Source organism: Parasteatoda tepidariorum, chromosome 10 (assembly GCF_982258835.1).
Source record: "Parasteatoda tepidariorum strain Cologne lab strain chromosome 10, Ptep-v5.0, whole genome shotgun sequence".
Lineage (NCBI taxonomy): Eukaryota > Metazoa > Arthropoda > Arachnida > Araneae > Theridiidae > Parasteatoda > Parasteatoda tepidariorum.
The window spans coordinates 54,955,958-54,975,697 of NC_141764.1; the positions used below are offsets into that span (position 1 = coordinate 54,955,958).

A 19,740-nucleotide genomic window follows, 5' to 3' on the forward strand; every position below is an offset into this window, starting at 1 on the left:
TCGTTGAGCAGCCGACCTAATTTTGGGTTTACGTCGACTAATGTTCAACTCTGTGGAATAGTATTTTTGAACCCAATCGAGAAGACAATGGAATTCCTGGATCAAATATTGGGTGAAATTTGACTACTTAGAGTCCCAATTTTATGGAACTTAACCAGCATTTGCGTTACCAGAGAGGAAATCTTCAAACGGTTATCCTGATGGCAGGGGGACTCTAACCAGTGATCTGTCTACCACTGAGGATATTTCACGTCAGCACTGCAATAGATATGAATTACTATAAGGTAGGTATGAATCGGCATGACGCACGATTGGTTGGAGCGGTATTCGTATAAACCAGCCATTGCTTGGATTTGAACCCGGTTCACCCCCATGAAGGTGAGCGCTCTATCCCCTGAGCCAAAACGGCTCAATTTTATTTATTTTATTTCATAACAGTCGTAACAGCAGATCCACGACTACTAATATTCAACTTGTGATTTTGAGCCCTTTCCAGTAGACAAGGGGATTCAAGGATTAAGTTGGGATAAATTTGCTTTCGTGGAGGAATTTTTGATGGAACTAACCCGCATTTGCGTTACTAGAAAGGAAAACCTCCCACGGTTAATTTGAGGGCACGAGGACTCTCTCCCGTGTACCGTCTACCATTGAGGATATTTGATTTCAGCACTGTGGTCGATGCAAGCCGGTTGCGGAATTCACACTGAATAGCCATCGCTGGGATTTGAATCCGTTTGACCTCATTAGAAGGCGAACACTCAATCCCCTGAAAAACCACTACTCAATTGATTCAATTTTTAAATATCGTATTTTCTCCATAAAATCTAACCTCCCAACTCATAAATAATTTAAGCATATGGTTTAAACTGAGATTTCTTAATACGCGAAAATTATTTTAAATAAAAATGTTTTACCAATGTTAACAGAATTTCAATGCAGCTTCCTAATTTTTTTTTTTTTTTTTTTGTCCAAACATTGTTTCAGATCATATGGAGATAATTTGCAAGCTAATATTTTCATAATTTTTATTTCATTTGACCTATACTGGACGATTACTGTGAATAAAGTTAAAAATAACTGATTTTTTTTAAAAAAATTAAATAAAGTTTCACTGTTTATAATAATAAAGTTTAATTAATATTTTTTCGACTTAAATGTAAAGTGTGAGTAAAATTTTATAATTAATACTTTATTAAAATTGACAAACGCAAGATTATCTTTCCACAGAGCGTGATTATTTTTTCACATGATTATTTTTCCATGTCAACTTTTAAAAATAATTTTTACAGAATTTTTTCACGTGCCAGCTCTCAGTCTTCACAGCCGAGAACCACCAAACTGTTCAAGGAAAAAATTACAGAACAATAAAAAAGGGGAAAAAAAGAAAAATAATAATAATAATAAAAATAACAAAAAAACGTAAAAAAGGGACAAAAAATTTTGAAAAATCCGGAAGAAAAAGATATAATCTTTTTATCAGCTCACACGATTACATCCGCAAAAAAGAGTGCTTTCTAATATTGCATCAATATAGCCAAAGCAAAATATAACAATAATATTAGAAAGCACTCTTTTTTGCGGATATAATCGTGTGAGCTAATGAAAAGATTATATCTTTTATTCTCTGGATTTTTTCCAAATGTTTTGTCCTTTTTTTCCGGATTTTTGTTATTTTTTGTTAATTTTATTATTATTATTTTTTTTCTTTTTCTTCCCTTTTTTTTACTGTTCTGTAATTTCTCCCTTGTTTTCTCCAAATTTTGAACTTATTTTATGAGTTCTATTTACTTGCAGCTTATGCACAATAAATAAAACTTATTTTTTTTCTTAATTTTCTCCGTGTTTTTTCTTTTTTATTTATTATGCTATATATATATATATATATATATATATATATATATATATATATATATATATATATATATATATATATATATGCTGCTTTTGCAACGCAGCAGAGCCCACAACTGTGATTCTAATACAGTCCTCACGACCAGAACTCAAAGTCTGGTGACCTTAATGCAGCTCTCCCGGCATCACGAAGAACACAGCAATAAATCAACTAGTGGTATCCATTTATCGCACCATTCACTGCATAACTCAATCACCGATAAAGTTCTGGTGATGGAGTAATGTAGCGTAGCTACCACTACAACTATTAAATTCCAATTCACTAGAATATAAGTCATGGTAACTTGATCATATCTTGAAGTACTCTCTGATAGATGACAGTTGACATTATTAAAATCCTCACAAGATGTTTTTTCAATGTTACACAATGTTCTGGAAAACTACTTACACCGTAACTGCCACATACATTCCGACACGTTTTGCATTTTTTTACAGTGTGCCTCTATTTTCAAATGAGCGTAAAAACATTAATACACATAGAAGACAGAATTTTTTTTTCAAAACTACTAGAAAATTGAAAAATATTCTGTGTTTTTGTAAATCTATTAGTGCACCAAAAATCTCAGAATTTTTTTTTTCCAAAGCAATTTGGCAATGATTTTTGTAAAATTAACAAAAATATATAGTTTTATAGTATGTGATAAAATTTTGTAGTTTTAGCATAATACCTCAGAGCATGGCCTAAAAATCATTTCTTAGGTTAAATTTATATTTCAGTTTATATTTTTTCATTAAATGAATGGAAATAAAAACTATTTTGAAAGCCTTTCCGGTAAACCATTACGATATGAACAGAAAAATTTCCAAATGAATAGTATAACCGTATAGTTTGGTTTTATTAGCAGAATTATGCTTTTTTTAAACCTGAAATGTCATTACCATACAAAGCGTTAATTTTGCTAGAATTTTTTTCTCTGTTTAGAAAATGTTGTAATACTGAAGAAAAACAAAAACAAAAGTTCATGCACAACCAAACAATAATGTGAAAGTTTTTATTAAATCATCTTTTGGGTCTAGTTCCAGTATATTAATATTTAATTATAAAATGTCAAGTTACATTTAAAATTCACAACTGGTTAGAAAATGTTACGAAACACTAGTCTAAAGTAACTTTAAATTTAACAAAGGAAATTTAAAGGGAATTTTAAGCCCATTATGAAAAGCTCTACTTCACAATAAGCCATTTATTTTCCTTAACTTCATTAAAATAAATTCAGTATTTCAGTTTAAATATTTCAACCATCTTATGTAGTAAGGGTTGTAGTTTATTCTCAAAATTGACTGAAGTAAGGGCGTGACGAATCTGGAGGTTCGCCAATCTAGATTTCAGCAAAGCTCTTAAACACCCATCAAATGGTTCAGAGAACATTACGGAGACTCGGGTGGAGCAAACTAGTTTATGCTGATGTTACTCGTTTCAGGAATATTTGGCATTATTTAGAGGTCTATTCAGATACTTACGCTTCTCTGAACTAATAACTTCGTTAATGGGCTCACTGAGTGGTACTTTGATGCACGCGTGTTTATCTATTTATTTTTTAGAGAAGATGTTAGGAATTGAAGGGAAAAAAAAGTGTGTTTGTGTTGATGAGACAGACACTAGTTTAATAAATGTTTTGGAGTATAGTTTTGAACAAAATTATAGTTTGTTGAATAAAAAAAATATTATCCAAAAGAAATTATTTGTTAAATTAATATAAAGAAACTAGCTAGTTGTGGCAACCAGCTTGATCACCTTTCACAATTATTGTGCACAACATATAAATATAAGTGGTAACCAAGCCGAATGCATAGCACAATTGAATTTAAATATTCTTATTCTTCAACTCATCCTCCAATCCTCAACTTCAATCAGTTTTAAGCAATGTAATCATCGCCTAACTCTACCTCTCGGTGTTATCAGCGTGGAAGCTCTTTGGTTTCAATTTTAACTATTTTCAAAAGCCGTGCACTATAATATAAATGCTATTTATGCATTAAATTTAAGTAATATCTACCCGACAGCCGTTAAATCAGTTAAACAACATAAATATATGTTCGGGCCTAATTAGCTTTCTGTAGAAAAAAGATATATTAAACTTATTTCCATCTCCATCGTGAAATATGATAGAAACTCATCTCAATGATTTATTAAATGATGTACTATTCCTTCACGCATATCTCAAACCATATCCTGGGTTTCGTATAATTGCTTGAAAAAGACAAATTCCGTCACTATTTATTGGCATGACAGTATGCTGCACCATGAACCGTTAATGTTTGAAATTTTCTACAGTTATTTTAGAAAATATGAATAATAAATCTAATAATTACTTCGTAACTAAGTTTTTTTCTTTATGAAAATATACTTACTGAGCTCTAATAAATGCTTGACTTATAAATAATTATTCAGGACTTCTTAAATTATTGCTTAAGAAAACCTAACAAATTGAATCTAAAAAAATACTTAGCGTATAACCAATTTTTTAACTCTACTTAAAGCATTGCTTAGGACAACATCATAAAATGAATAACTATAGTGTTCTCAGTTGATAGAAAGATAACCGAGTTTATGCAGCCACATAAGAGAGATATAAGGATGTGCTAGTCCACCTATTGTCAGTCTGAACACGTTCTAAATTATTTCTTATAATTATCTTGTTATTAATTACTCGCATTCATTGATATAATGTAAAATTTGTTTTCCTATATATATCCATCTATCTATATATATATATATATATATATATATATATATATATATATATATATATATATATATATATATATATATATATATATATATATATATATATATATATATATATATATATATATATATATATATATATATATATATATATATATATATATATATATATATATATATATATATATATGGCATTTATACAGGGAGAGAGAGAAATATATAATACAAGAAGAGAGAATGAGATTAATAGCTCTTAAATTAAATTCAAATTTTAAAACATTTTTATCAAACTCTTTTATTGCATGCTAAAAAAGTAGATGAGTGTAATGCATCTTTATAAAAGCACTTTTAAATAAATAATTTAGCATCACTATTTTTGTAAATAAAGCATGTGCCTATTGAATAAGTAAAAAAAAATAAGGAAAGATTTATTACCAGCGTGAAATAGAATTATTAAAGTTTCCTCGAGAAGTTGACAATAAAAAATTAGTAAACCTGTAAAATTATAAGCCATAATGAAGTGGAGTACTTGTTCGGTTGCTTAAAGAAATCAATAAAGCGTTTTTTTATATTAAATTGTTGAAGAATTAAAATATATTTAGCAACAAATGTGATAAATATGCCAACAACTATAATGAATAGAATGGACTAACATGTATCTTTTTCTTGCTTTCCCAAAGATAGATAAATAAAAATTAATATATTTTAAAAAAAATATTTGTGCCTAATTTTGTCATGTCTAGTCAAATTTATTTTATAATAATGTACTTCAAAATTTCAATTAAAACTTAGAATTAAAATTTACTTAACATAGTACATTAATTTGTCATAAAATTTACCATGAAAACAAAGTAAGAATACTGCATAAGTATTATAAATTATAATGAGTTTGAAATATTATTTAATTTTAATTTTTTTAAACAAAAATGTTGCATGAGTTTTACCAAGCAAATAAACCTGTATTTATTTATTTTAATCCTACTTTGTTCATGTTGAGAATTTTGAAATCGTTTTGTTTACATCGTTTTGGACGTTAATTTTCATACAAAAATTCTTACTTAATATTCAGAGAAATCAATACAGAAAGTCTTTTTCAATTCAGAATATAATAATGTTCATTATTTTTCTTAAAAAATTGTCTAAATCGTACTTATTAAAGAACAAATAAAATTGTCACTATTTTTTTTAGCTGATGCATTCCTGCCATTATTTCATGTTTCAATTAAACAAATATTCAGACACTTAAAATATGTCTATTTATATTGTACGGCTATAAATATAAGTTTTTAAATATTATTAAAGATATTATTCTATTATTAATGCTATAAATTAGTGTATTGAATATAGATTTGAATATTTTTGTTGACATTATTCTAAATTCACTCACCAATTTTAATAAAGCATTAATATTAATCTAATAATATTTAAAACTATTTCTACATTTTTTTTACTTGCAGATTTCAAACACAATTTTACATTTCACTCAAAGAATTATTCTTGAAGTTTAATTATGTTTTTCTTTACTTGACAATATACATAAATATTTAAATATTATTAAAAATATTTAATATATTACTAAGTGGATTCTATATAGATTTAGTAATATTTAATTCTATATAGTTAATAATTTTTTCGAAATATTTGTAATGAACGATGAACGTTTGAAACTGTCACTACAGTTTTTTAAACTGATACAGTTTTTCATAAATTTAATTATAGACAGTAAAAATATGTTGAATTTTTACTACATTCATAACTATTTAAATCTTATTAAAAGTAATATTAAATGAGATATTGAATATGGATATAAATATAATTTGATTATATTCGAAAATAACTAGTTAGTAATCTCTTTGAAATGTTATTACTTATCAAACGTTTAATTAATCCGAAGAGCTAAGGAGTCGTAATTAGCTGTAACTGACGAAAAATAATAGTCTTAGTTTAAAAAGTAATAGGTATAACACGAATGCGAAAAAAGCTTTGACAACTTAATGAATATTTTAATTGAAAAAAATGTTAAAACGAAATAAAAGGCAAAGTTTCTGAAACAAATAATGAAATATTCAAACATATCCTCTCTAAATAATTGGTTTTGATGAAATAGTTTGATAGTATCCTTTTAAAGTTAATGCAGCTTTCAGTATCTTAATTATTCAGTGAATAGAAACACTTTAAATCTTTTAATTTTGCCAAACAAAGATATATTTCTTTAAAACTCGAATTTAAGAAATAAAAAGGAACTAAGCAAATGGGAATAAAAATATTTACAATTTATTTACTTTGTCGTGAATAAAATTAAAAAATTTTTAAAGTAGTACTGTAAAATATCTTAGATTCTTTTATTTTAAATAAAATAAAATGAAAACAAAGTTTGCACATTCCTCTAATTGGTATCAAATATAGTTTTTCCTTTTTAAAGTACAGTAAAAACTATGTTTCTTATGAATAATTTTTGAACCTAAGAATTCAAACCTTATAGTGAATTGTTGTCTCGTAAAGTGAAAATTTTCAATTTTTAAGCAAACTTTTGAGGTTGATATGAAACTAACGGATAAAATTTATTTTTACATAAAATATAAATGCAGCTAGTATTAAAATAATAGTCTTAGAAAACATGAGGGTAAGGTTTCTGTCTAACGTTAATTTGAACGTAATTTTAAAAAAAAAATTATTTAAAAGAAATATTTCTTAAAAGTAAAAATCGAATTCTTAAAAAATTATTTTACATTTCTTTTGTCACTCAAAATTTGCGCATTACTTATGCGGGTAAAATAATTATTGAGGCTTCAAATGCAGCTTATATTTTTACACTGACACATTAATAATTTTTATTATAAAATAAATGTCAAGAATTATCTTTCAGCTTTCAATATTTAAAGAAAAAAGACAGTCTTAAAATGTTTCCTGCAAACCTGAGAATAATGTTTAAAATAATATATTATCCGATTTTTATACATCAAATTTTAACGTTGAAATTGTATACTATTAATAATATATTGCTAATTACATTGCTTGCAGTTGTCTTACATATGTTTTAAATAAATTAGAGGAGAATAAATAATAATTGTCTTTCTTTTCTTGCTTACAAAACAATAATTATATGTGGTAAACGGAGTAAAACGCTTAAGTTGAAGAATTCATTAAAGCAAACAGGTCATTGTTCCATATCCTATTCTTAAAAATTCCATTTAAATAACCGAATGGCAATTTAATGAAGTAATATAACAACAATTTAAAAAAGTTAGGCAAATATATTGTTAAATATATATAAATATATATGAATATATATAAATATATATAAATATAAATATAAATATATATTAAATATATATAATTATAGTGTCCTATATTCAGGTGGCTGTATTTTCTATCCTTTGCTGATAAGACATTTTTCTTTATCCTATGATTGAAAATATCACTTGATATACTCAATAAATAAGCATAAAGAAGCCTAGCATAGGCACAGGAAAAAATAGTTAGAAGGAAAATATATAGTTAGATGTAGTTAAGAGCCTGTCTGTTATCAGCAGATCTTAGTTTCTGCCTTACTGTTATTATTTATCTTCTCGCTTAGCTCTGTTGTTTTTATTTAATCCAATGACAAGAAAACACTATTTAATTTGAGTACGCAAAAATACGTACTATTTGCATAGGTATGCCAAGTGATACTACACCAAATGACTAAGTTTTTAATTCATAGTTTTTTTTTCTGTTTAATTTGGTAATTTAAATTTAATATTTAGATTGATGACTCATTCAGAATGATAATGCAAAGTGGAGGAAGAAAGTGCAAATGATTTTATAAATATTATTAATTCAGCATAAATGAAAATAATTCGAGAGAATAAAATATCGTGAGTATTTTCTTAATAACACATTATTATTCAAATTTATTACATATCTACAATATTAAAATAAAGTTCAGTGTGCAAAGTAAAAAAAAAAAGTCAACGCACTAAATATTTACTTGTCGAATTATCACGTATTAGGATTCAATAATAATGATTCAAAAATCTATTCATCAAAATATTATTATTGCGGACCATATTTAAAGTCAAATCATATACAAAACCTTACTTTTTACTATATATCAAGATCTTTTCAAATAAGTTTACAATTTTTTAAAAAAAAAATTATAAAATTCGTTAGCGCAAAGATAATTTGAGGAGAATAAAAATTTTTTTTAATAAATCATTTGTTATTTAAAATTTAACATAAATTCTATGCATTGAAATTTACATTTTTTTAGTTCTGATTAACCCATATTTTATCACATTTGAAAACAAAAGTAAAATTTTTTGAAAACAAATTCTATCACACATTAATGAAACATCAAGTAAAACATAACATTCAAAAAAACATCCAAAACTTTAACGGTTTAGTATTTAAAAACGGTGTCGGTGTTTTCCATTTTATAACCTTCGTTGAACAGCCGACCCAATTTTTGAGTTTACGACTACTGATGTTCAACTTCGTAGCCTTGTAATTTTGAACCTAATCCGGAAAACAAGGGAACTCCTGGAATTGGGATAAATTTGCCATCGTGGCGGACTTTTTTGATGGAACTAACCCGCTTTTGCATTACATGGTGAGGAAGACTACGAGAACCTCCCACGGTTAGCCTGACATCAAGGGGACTCTAACCCATGGTCCGTTAACCACTGAGGATATTTCACTTCGGCACTGTTTTCGGTGCAAGCTGGATGCGGAATTCGTATCGATCAGCCATCGCCGGGATCGAACCTCGGTATACATCACTGGAAGGCGAACGCTCTGTCCCCTGAGCCTTCGCTGCTCGCTGTTTCCTATTATGATTTTTATTAATATATGTTCAGCTTGTAATTTCAAGCAGTCAGGGTTTATTGTTGAATGCTCCTCCAATATATCAAAGTATGCTCAATCCTAATTAAACTACTGTAATGTGTCGATGGAATTCGAGGAGTTTTAGAATTTGCTTGAATCACAAAAAGCTTGGAAAGTTTCCATGATGCAACCAATGATGTCTCAAATACATGTATGCATAATGGCCAATACCATTTTTTTCTTATAGAGAAGAACAATATGTTTCCATGAGATTGTCAAACAAGTCTACCCCATTCTTATACTTACTATAAGAAACAACACATGATGGTATATCTACTTTACGCTCATTTCTTCAAAATTTATACTAATCAAATACTAATATATTATCATTCCAAAAATCAGCTGTAATTTCATTTCTTGAGTCAAACTTTGGTTCGGATGTTCCACGATTCCTCTTCCCCAACGTTTTAAATGATTTTTCTCATTCGATTTTCTCAAACTGTTCCTGTTTCGAGGAAGATTTTAATTTTGAGGCTAACGAAAAGATCATAAGCTGTGAAAAAGTTATCCATATAAATTTTGGGATTTGTTGGAGTCTCAACTATTGATAGCAAATTTTCATCAACCATTTGAGATAATGACTTTTTTTCTGTCTTTATTTCAGACTTAATATCTTTCCTTATTCTTTGGCATAATATTATATGAAAAGCATCGAAAGCATCCAGAGCTTGTATCCAAATTTTACCGGTTACTCTTTCACATACATTTTGCGACCGTGTTTTCCGAAATAACAAACCGTTCTTTCATCAATATTTAAATTATTCGAAAACACACCAAACTGTTGTATAACTTCATTCAGCAGTTCATAAATTGGAAGAACTTTCTAATAGCGATATGAGGAATCAACAGTGTTGTCATTCAAGTGTGAATACTTCCTGATATCAAAGTAACTTATTTCTCGACATTGCTTGACTCACGAGAGTTGTTCCGATATCAAGGACATATTCCCAGCACATTTTTACTCAAGGCAAATGTGATAACATCCAAAGAACACAATTCCTGAATTTTTTTAAATTCATCTGTTTTTAGAGGTAATTCTTGATTTTTGATATTTTTCTTTGTCTACACTATTTTCTACTTTCGTGTACTATTTTTCAATAATATTTTTAGCCATCATTCCTGAAATCAAGCTCTTTATTTTTTAACGATATTCACTATGAAATAACTCAGGAGCTGACGCAACTTTTTATCTTTTGATTAGTCCATTTTGGTGACAAAATATTTATTTCTTCAGTAATTTTTCCCTTATTACTTCAATAGTTCCTGTAGTTTCTTCTAGTGGTTTTTCGCCAAATATAGTATGTCCATATTCAGTGATAGTTCAGGCATCATGAATGTCTTCCTCATTAGAGACTGCGTCAAGATCAGATGGCAATATTACCACTTGATAGTCACTATCATCAATTTGATTGCTTAATGGCATTAAATAGTCAGTTATGAGCGTCTTCAATTGCCAAAAATCTCCAACTCATTTTAGACACTTTTTAGTCAAAATAGATATGCATTAACCTTCCGTTAGTCGCGCGCTTGTTTCCGACATGGTTAATCGCGTTGCACCTATGAGGTGTTTCTGATTTTTTGAAAGCCAAATGAAATTTAGTCTAGTTCAAATAGTTAATTGTTGCCAATTTAAGACTCTTTACAGAGATAAATATCAAAAAAATTTTTTTGTGAAGTCCCTAAGATAAATTTTTCTTGCTCCCGCGTCGGATCTCTTCCTCCATCACAAGATATTCAACCAATTGACGCAAGAAGGTTCTGCGGTATTTTACTCCGTAACCATTTTCTGTGTATATAACTTGACCATTTATACCTGCTACGTTGAGTAGGACAGAAAATGAGATAAAATATACATATTTAATTCATAAAAATATTATATCCATAATACTTGCGTCAATGGTCGCGCTGCACCAGAGGGGTGATTTGAGCTGTTCCAACTCTCCATCGACATGTTCTAAGGTCGGTTTTACACGGACATTTGAGTAATCCAAAGTTAGGAACATAACATTAGGCTCGACCCCCGGAAAAATCTATTGACGGCAATGGAGGTGGAAATGCAGTAGGGATGCACCTGTGAGGTGCGCGCGACTAACGGAAGGTTAAATAAAAAAACTCACCCAGACTCATTTTGCCAATGGGTAAGAAATAACACATTAATTTTAATTTTTTGAATGGATTAACGAGCATTGGATTAACGGATATTAATAACCATGAGAAAAAATTATCGAGAAAAACTCTGGAGATATTTCAAAATACTCAAAAAGTAAGATTATCATTGAAAGGGTCAAAACTTCTCCTGGCCATATTACTGGAATTATATCTTCCAGAATGGGGCTATCGTCATTACTCTGCATGTCAAGGATCTGAATCCGTCTAAAAAAATTAAGTTAATTCTGAGAAAATAAGTTTTTTTTTGGTCTTATTCGTAACTTAAAATATTTCCTACGTTACTTAATTATAGCATATTTAATGTTAACCCACAATTTATCATTGTGTCTTAGTACTTGATAATCGGATTACTTGAGCAAAAGTTATTCAGGGTCATTTGTGTGCGCATCGTATAATCGTAACGTGGAAGCTGTATCGTAAGTTGTATGCATCCTAATGTGGAATCCGTATAAAAATTATCATTTTAGATAAATTTAAATTAGATAGTTTTATTCATATGGAATAGTTATTCATTTGATGCTTCAACTAAATTTTTATTTTATTTTTCGTGCCGTAGATTCTGTACCGTAGATTCTATTCGTAGATCTTGTACTTCATATGGACCTATTTCAAACAAAACATTTTTCGCTTTGCTTTCGTTCTATTTACCGAGTCTAAAGGCTAGAAAATTTTACCCAGTGACGTACTGTTTGTTGTACTAAAAATAAAACGAATTATCTGGTATTCATGCCCATAACTAGTTTAAAACCACATTAAAACATGAAAATTGAAACACTTTCATGTCCTGTTATTTTCAAATTAACTACATTTGTTTGCATTAAAGTGAGTCATTGAAATGAAATTTCTATATTTTTGAGTATAGGTTTATTATCAACATTAAAAAAAATTATGTCTGAGGAACCGTCATAAATAAGTTGGAGCAAGTTATGCATTTTATTAGATAAACGCAGTGTATCTTCAATATATTTGGACACAAACTCGTATTTTGTCCATTGAAGCGTTTTAACTTTAGAGCATAGGTCTAGTTCGTCCAATGTTCATCAAGTTCACTAATTTTGTTTAGTTAAATAAATGGGCCTCTCTGTTCGAATATTGTTCAATTCAAAGAGAGACGTTTTAGGGGAGAAATAGTCGCTGAAATGTGTGCTGCTTTTATTCAGATAAAACTCTTCAAAAGCTATGATAAATTTTAATCTTGAATACCTTTTTCAAAAAATGTTTATGAATACATAGCATGCAATGTGCTCAATATTTTTGCACGTAACTTTTTTCTTAACGTTAGGAACAGGAGACCCAGAAACTTAATACATACTCTTAAATTCTACTCAAAAACTGCAAATGTAAAGTTGTAGTATTAGAGAAGGTTATCATCCATTTTTATTTATTGTAGTACTTAGAAATTAGAAAGTTTTAACTGCTTAAGATGTAACGAATCTCATGAACACAAATAAATATATCATAACTTTAATTACTTCTTTTCAAAAACGTTCAGTTTTTTTATACGCATTGTTTATTGCAGTGAAAACTAATTTCACTTTACTCCAAACAAAAACTCGGGAATCGATTGTCTTTAATTAGTTCGTTTTGCATTGTTAACAAATTAACTCATAAATGTATTATTATCTTAACTTGTTTCCTGACAGAAAGTTTTGGACTCATTTTAAACATTTACAATTCATTTTATGCTTAGTTATATCTATATATATAAAAATCTCTTGTCACAGTTTTAGTGGTTAAACTCCTCCTAAACGGCTCGACCGATTTTGATGAAATTTTATATGTATATTCAGTAGGTCTGAGAATAGGTTTATAACTAATGTTTTTTCATATTTTGGGCAAATTTAACGTATATTTTAAATATATCTTTATTTAAACGATTCCAAACTAGACGTAGAAACATAATTAATCAAAAGTAATATTCACACACGTTGCAACAAGTCATATTAAACTTTAATACTTACGCTCGCCCTTAAAAGAAGAACATCAAATATATTTGCAAGCATGTGAATAAAGGCAGTATATAATATGGCAGTATTTCGAGTTGAAAATACTAATGTGACTACTCTTCCAGTGAATAACAACGACGAAATAACGCAGTACCGAATTGGCCGGTACATCAGCTCCAAATTTTCCAACAGAGTTTTTAAACTCACTGGATTTATCAGGCATACCACCGCATAATTTTGCACTCAAAGTTGGATCTCCAATTATTTTGTTTCGTAATTTGAACCCACCACGTCTGTGCAACAGCACGGGATTAGTCGTTAAAAAATTAAAGAACAATGTTATCGAAGTCATTATTTTAAATGACAAATTCCGGGGTGAAAGTATATTACTTCCACGAATCTCTATTATACCCACAGATGTGCCAATTCAATTTAAACGCATTCAGTTCCCCATTAGATTAGCATTTGCAATGGCAAGGTCAAGCAATGTCTGTTTGTGTCTTAGATTTGAGCACACCATGTTTTTCACACGGACAATTATACGTGACATGCTCTCGAGTGGGGAAACAATCCAATTTATTTGTGTTTGCTAAAGACGGGATGACAAAAGATATTGTACACTCCATTGCACTAAGAGATTAATATTAAATAATATTTTCGGAATTCGTTGTATATACAATTTATAAAAAAAAAGTTACAATAAATTAAAAAAACTATTATTTGGTGTGTTTCTATTTTCACATTCCGTCATCGCTCACAGCGCTCCATGCCTCTTCCACTCATATACCACATACGCACACACAATAAATAGGACTAGGAGGCTTCGCCCCCTGCTCGCTGGAGCTCGCCAACCCCCGAAACTGCTTTCACAGTTCATTTCGGATTGCTTCGCAATCCGATGCTCGCTTTGCTCGCTCATTGGATACGTTCTTAACGTCTAGCTTTTGTATACTTTTTAAACACCGAAGTTCCGAAAACTTTTCACTGTAGAAAATTCTAAACCTGTGCATTTCAATATTAATTTGAAATTGCAAACAGTTCGCATATTTTTCTTAATCACACTATTCTAAATTTCAGTTGTTGAGTAAAGTAACTGTTGCAAGTTTTGTTTTAAAGTCTTTCCCACCAAAGGGCTAAAACCATGTGTTGTAAAGCAATATGAAATAGTACTGAACGCCGGATGTAAAGCATCGGCTTCGATGAAGATAATTTTGTGAGAATTTTTTTGATAATTCGGTGAGAATTCACCCGATTAGACGTATGATGCTCCCTACGTGCTCTTGCGCGCCGAAGCCTATCAATTAAAACGTATTAGCGTTTTATATAATATAGATTAGCCATATGATGCTCACTACGTGCTCTTGCGAGCCGAATCCTATCAATTAAAAATGAAAACTGTTGCCAACGCGAGAAAAGAAATATCATCGGTTTTATTGATACATACGTATTAGCGTTTTATATAATATAGATATATTTTCATACTCTAGAAATAATTCATATGGCAATACAACGTTTGCCGGGTCAGCTAGTATATATATATATATATATATATATATATATATATATATATATATATATATATATATATATATATATATATATATATATATATATATATATATATATATATATATATATATATATATATATATACATATATATATATATATATATATATATATATATATATATATATATTGTCAAAAAATAAATTGGTATTAAAAGGCAGCTAATAAAAAAAAAATATGTTTGAAAATTTAAAAACACAAAAGCAATCTACTCTTTACATAAATATGTAAGCAATTTCTAATCTAATTAAAATTAACAATTTCTATTTATGCTGAAATTATTAAATTCTATTGAACCAATTAGCTTTCATCAAATTAGAAAAGTTTAATGGATTTAAAATATATTGACATTAAAATTTTGAACTTTAAATGTATTATTTTTCATTTTTTTTTAAATTTATATTTCTCAAATTATATGAAAAATAATTATACGATATAATTATAATATCAAATTATATGAAAAATAATATTTGCAAATGTACATTCTTTGTTTAATTTAATGTAATTCAGGAAGTGTTTAATAGTTCCATGCATTTTAGGGGGGAAGTGAAGTTTTGCTATCAATTTTTTTTTTTACTTGAAAAAAAAATTATATTGAAAAATGAAGATATATTTTATATATGAAAGTATATATTTTTAATATAAAATAAACTGCAAATCGATTTTTAAGACATAATGATTACAGACCATGATTTAAGAACCTCAAAGTTTTTATTTTGATTTTTTTTAAATTTTTAACAATAGTTTCCAAATAATTTGAACATACTTATTATTTGATAATGCAGCACAAAATATTTGAAACGCAACACAAAATTTTACAACTGCAGTTTCTTCACATCCAGTTAATTTATAGCTCGCTTTCGATGTAACAAAGTCAGAAATAAACTTTATTAAGACGAAACTATTTATGATTTTTCTGACATATTTTTTAAATATTACAATAAAAACTATTAACTAAAATGTTATTTAAGATAGTAAAGGCTGTGATGAACTTCTTCTCAAAGCACAATACATTAATTGAGAAAATAAAGAAAAAAATACCCAGTGACTCACTATATATTTACCTTCAATTGCGTGCTTGCTATTGAATTTAACAAAAAAAACTCTACAGTTTTAAAATGCAAATTCTTTTGAAAATGCTTAAATTTAATTTCAATCATGTTAATACCAAAAAAGGGTCGTACACAGAATAGAAACAAATTAGATTCATCTTATTTAAAAATAATGCTAATGATTTCAAAGGAAATTCATTAGTTTCTAAATAGGTTTTAGAAAGCTGTTTTTGAAGCATATTTTTGATTTTATAATTACTTATTTCCATGCTTTGGAAACTTAGTTTCTCAGAATGTTTTTTTTTTATTTATGTATTTGTTTTTTAATATTTATTTGCATTTATTTAGGGAATTCGGTAGATTTTTTTAAATTAATGTTTCTTATATTGTGTCAACAATTTGAATCTAAATTTGTTTATTAGAGAACATTGTTTAATAGAGTAGAAGTTTGAAATATTTGTTTTTGGATTGAAATGAGAAACGTAAAATCGTAATATTTTTATATAGAATTCAGTAAAAATAATTTATCATGAAATAGATCAATTTATCGTAAATAATTCAGAAAGAGAATCTATCATCAAAATATGTCAATTGTATTACTAATTGTTGTATCTTCCCATAAATCATAACGACAGTAATTTAAATTAAAATTTACTTTGTATGGATATTAACGCATATATGTTGAATTCCAATTCAATCTGATCGATATACTTTGTAAACAACTTAAAGGAAGAAAAAATAAATTGAATGATTCATTTCGGCAACATAATTATTTCAAAATAGTACTTTTAAACATTGAAGTAAAAATTTTTACATTTTCTAGAGTATGCAAAGTATTGCAAATTTTCTTGTGCTAATTAAAAATTTTGCACAATACATTTTAAAAAAAGAGCCGTTTAGTCATTTTATATTATTTTTAAATTTATTGCAATTAACTTAATGTATAATTTAAGTCAGTGAAATAGGAAACTTTGTTCAAATTCGTTATCAATAAAATATTAGATATATCTTATATCCTTTTTAAATAAGCATATGGTTTTTTAAAGTAGCGCAGATTACTAAAATTAAGAATAAAAGAAGAAATAGAAGAAGAAGAATGAAGTAAAACATTTTATTCAATTGGAATTAAAAGACAATAAAATAGCGTAGGGTATTCTTTTTATTTTATGCTAATTATATAAAACTTTCAAAAAGTTTTATTATTTTGTAACAAGATAAGCTTGTATTTTAATTCCATCCGCTAATGAATAAATTTTAGAAAAATCTATTTCAGTTAATTAGTTGGGGGTGTTTGTTTTACATATCGTTCTTTTTTATGACTACGCTGTTTTTCTGCTGTTTCACTTTAGCATATAGATTTCCTAATATTATTTTTCATACATATCTGAAGTTAATGTTACAAAATCGCGTATAAAGTTAAGAGATATTTAAAAAGTTTGCAGAAAATATTATCAAATATAATTAAAAAGTGCTTGAACTTCTTGAAGCACTTAAGATAATTGTGTTTCTTCTACCAGAATTTGTTTATTTGTTTACGTTAACAAATTGTAACTATTTCTTATTTTTCTACACTTGGTAGCATAAACGTTTTCCTTATTTTAACATTTGTGATCTCAAATCTATATACAAAATAATAAAATATCTCAAATCAATATGAAATATAAAAAATAATTTCTAACAATAAATAAAAATGTAATTTCTAATAATAAATAAATAAATAATTTCTATTAATAAGTAATTTATAAATAATAACAGAAAAAAATTCGAATTAATGGAGTATTATAAATTTTATAAAAGTTTTATGATTTAACTTATGGTATTTTTTTTAAAAATAAATTATTATGAAACACTTTATTTCTAAATATTGCATAATATAAAAGAAGATCGCATTTTATAACCGCAAGCTAATTTAATTTTGTGAATTTTCTTTATATATTCAGTATTCTTCTGTTTTCTCTTGTAACTAAATCGTTTATCTCATTAAAAAATAAAATAAATGAAAAACTTCGAAATAAAACAAATGAGTGTGTATTAAATGTTTGTAAATAATGAATGAATGCATTACTCACCACTATTTGCAGTTAATATGAAACTGAACATCCAAATATACACCATCCTACCCAGTTTACAATCCTTTAAAAACATAGCAGCAGTATATCGCTTATCCTTTATACACCATTTAAGATTATCATGGCTGAGATAATAACACACTTTCCTTCAATCGTGGCGTCCCGTTTCACGGAAGTTTCCGTCTCCGTAAGACGGAGCAGAATATCACCGATAAGATAACTGTACTTTCGCTTTGCTGTTCAGCGCGCGTGTGCTGCCGGAAAAACAATTCGGCCTGTGGTTCACCAGAGTTTGGCGGAGAAGCACATGCGCATAGAGACACCACGTGGTTTTGTGCTCAAATAAATGAATTGGATTTGTTCTTTGAACTCTCTTGGCTTAAACCGTTTCTTGTTGGACGAAACGAATGGGTGATTTTTATTTTCGAAAAAAAAATTGAGAAGAAAAATATGCTTTATTAATATTAATGCTAAGTAGGATTAAATGAAATTATGCATTTAAGTATGAAGAAATAAAATAAGTTGCATTTATAAAACGTAATCTTGAATGGCAGTTTAACAGCTTTTGTTTTCATTATGAATAAAATATGAATTTAAAATTTGATTTTGATTACTCTTTAATTGTGAAGAAAAAGTGAACTAATTTGTAAATGATAAAACTATGTTTTAGTAAGATGGTGGTTCAATTAAGTAGGTAAATATTGCATTTGAAAAGTGCTATGCTTTAAGAAAATGTCTCCATTATTTTACGTACTGTAAATATAAAGGTTAGCAGATTTTGTTTAGTTAAAAATACTTCATTAATATGTATTCATACATAAAATAAATTTCGCCTGTTCTTCCAAATAGGTTTTAAAAATATTATATGAATTTATAAACAAAAGGTTTATTGTTTTAATTCTATATATTTATTTAGTTTTAATTTTATTTATTTATTTATTTTTGCACAAAATCACAATTCTGAGTAAGGAAACTTTGCATTTCGTTATAAATTCCTTGATAGGGTATTTGTCACAAATTGCAATTGTTCCTCAATGTTAAATGTGGAACTATAATTTCAAGCTGTGTTTTTACATAAATATTGTAACAGTGTCTCTGTAAATGAGTTCATGCTTATTAAACTAAATAAATTTGTCCAGTCAACTGGTATAAGAAAATAAATTATAGCGTACATATAAGGAACATTTTTCATCTATAACTGAAAGCAATTAAGGTGTTCAGTACAAGAAAAGAAAAAAGGACATCACTATGAAAAAAAATAAGGATCAATTAGAAAAATACATTAGGTATGTTTCAGTCACTGTCTATCATTGAGGAGAGAACTTAATTTTATTTGGTCAAATCGAAACAGCTATATAGTCTACAGTCGGAATACATTAAAATAGAAATCAATTAATTGAAAACGGAATTGATTTCCTCCAGCAGTCTGTCTCTTTTTTACCGAGGTGCTTATGTAAAATTACATCACAA

At 27.8% G+C, this 19,740-nt stretch overlaps 1 protein-coding gene across 6 annotated transcripts in view; it reads right to left on the minus strand.

Moving 5' to 3' along the window:
• LOC107452990 (cell adhesion molecule Dscam1) overlaps positions 1–18,558 on the minus strand; it is a 308,431-nt gene extending 289,873 nt beyond the window's left edge. For 2 of the 6 annotated variants that reach the window (XR_015429858.1, XM_087153628.1), the window contains exon 1: positions 18,271–18,526. Coding sequence is in view for 4 of the 6 variants with exons in the window: in XM_087153628.1 (XP_087009754.1) it covers positions 18,271–18,346 (76 nt within the window). In the remaining 2 variants the exon portion in view is untranslated. Of the gene's footprint in view, positions 1–18,270 lie in introns of all 6 variants that reach the window. The other 4 variants (XM_087153626.1, XM_087153627.1, XR_015429856.1 and 1 more) reach the window with 3 other exon arrangements.
• Positions 18,559–19,740: the final 1,182 nt, after the last annotated feature.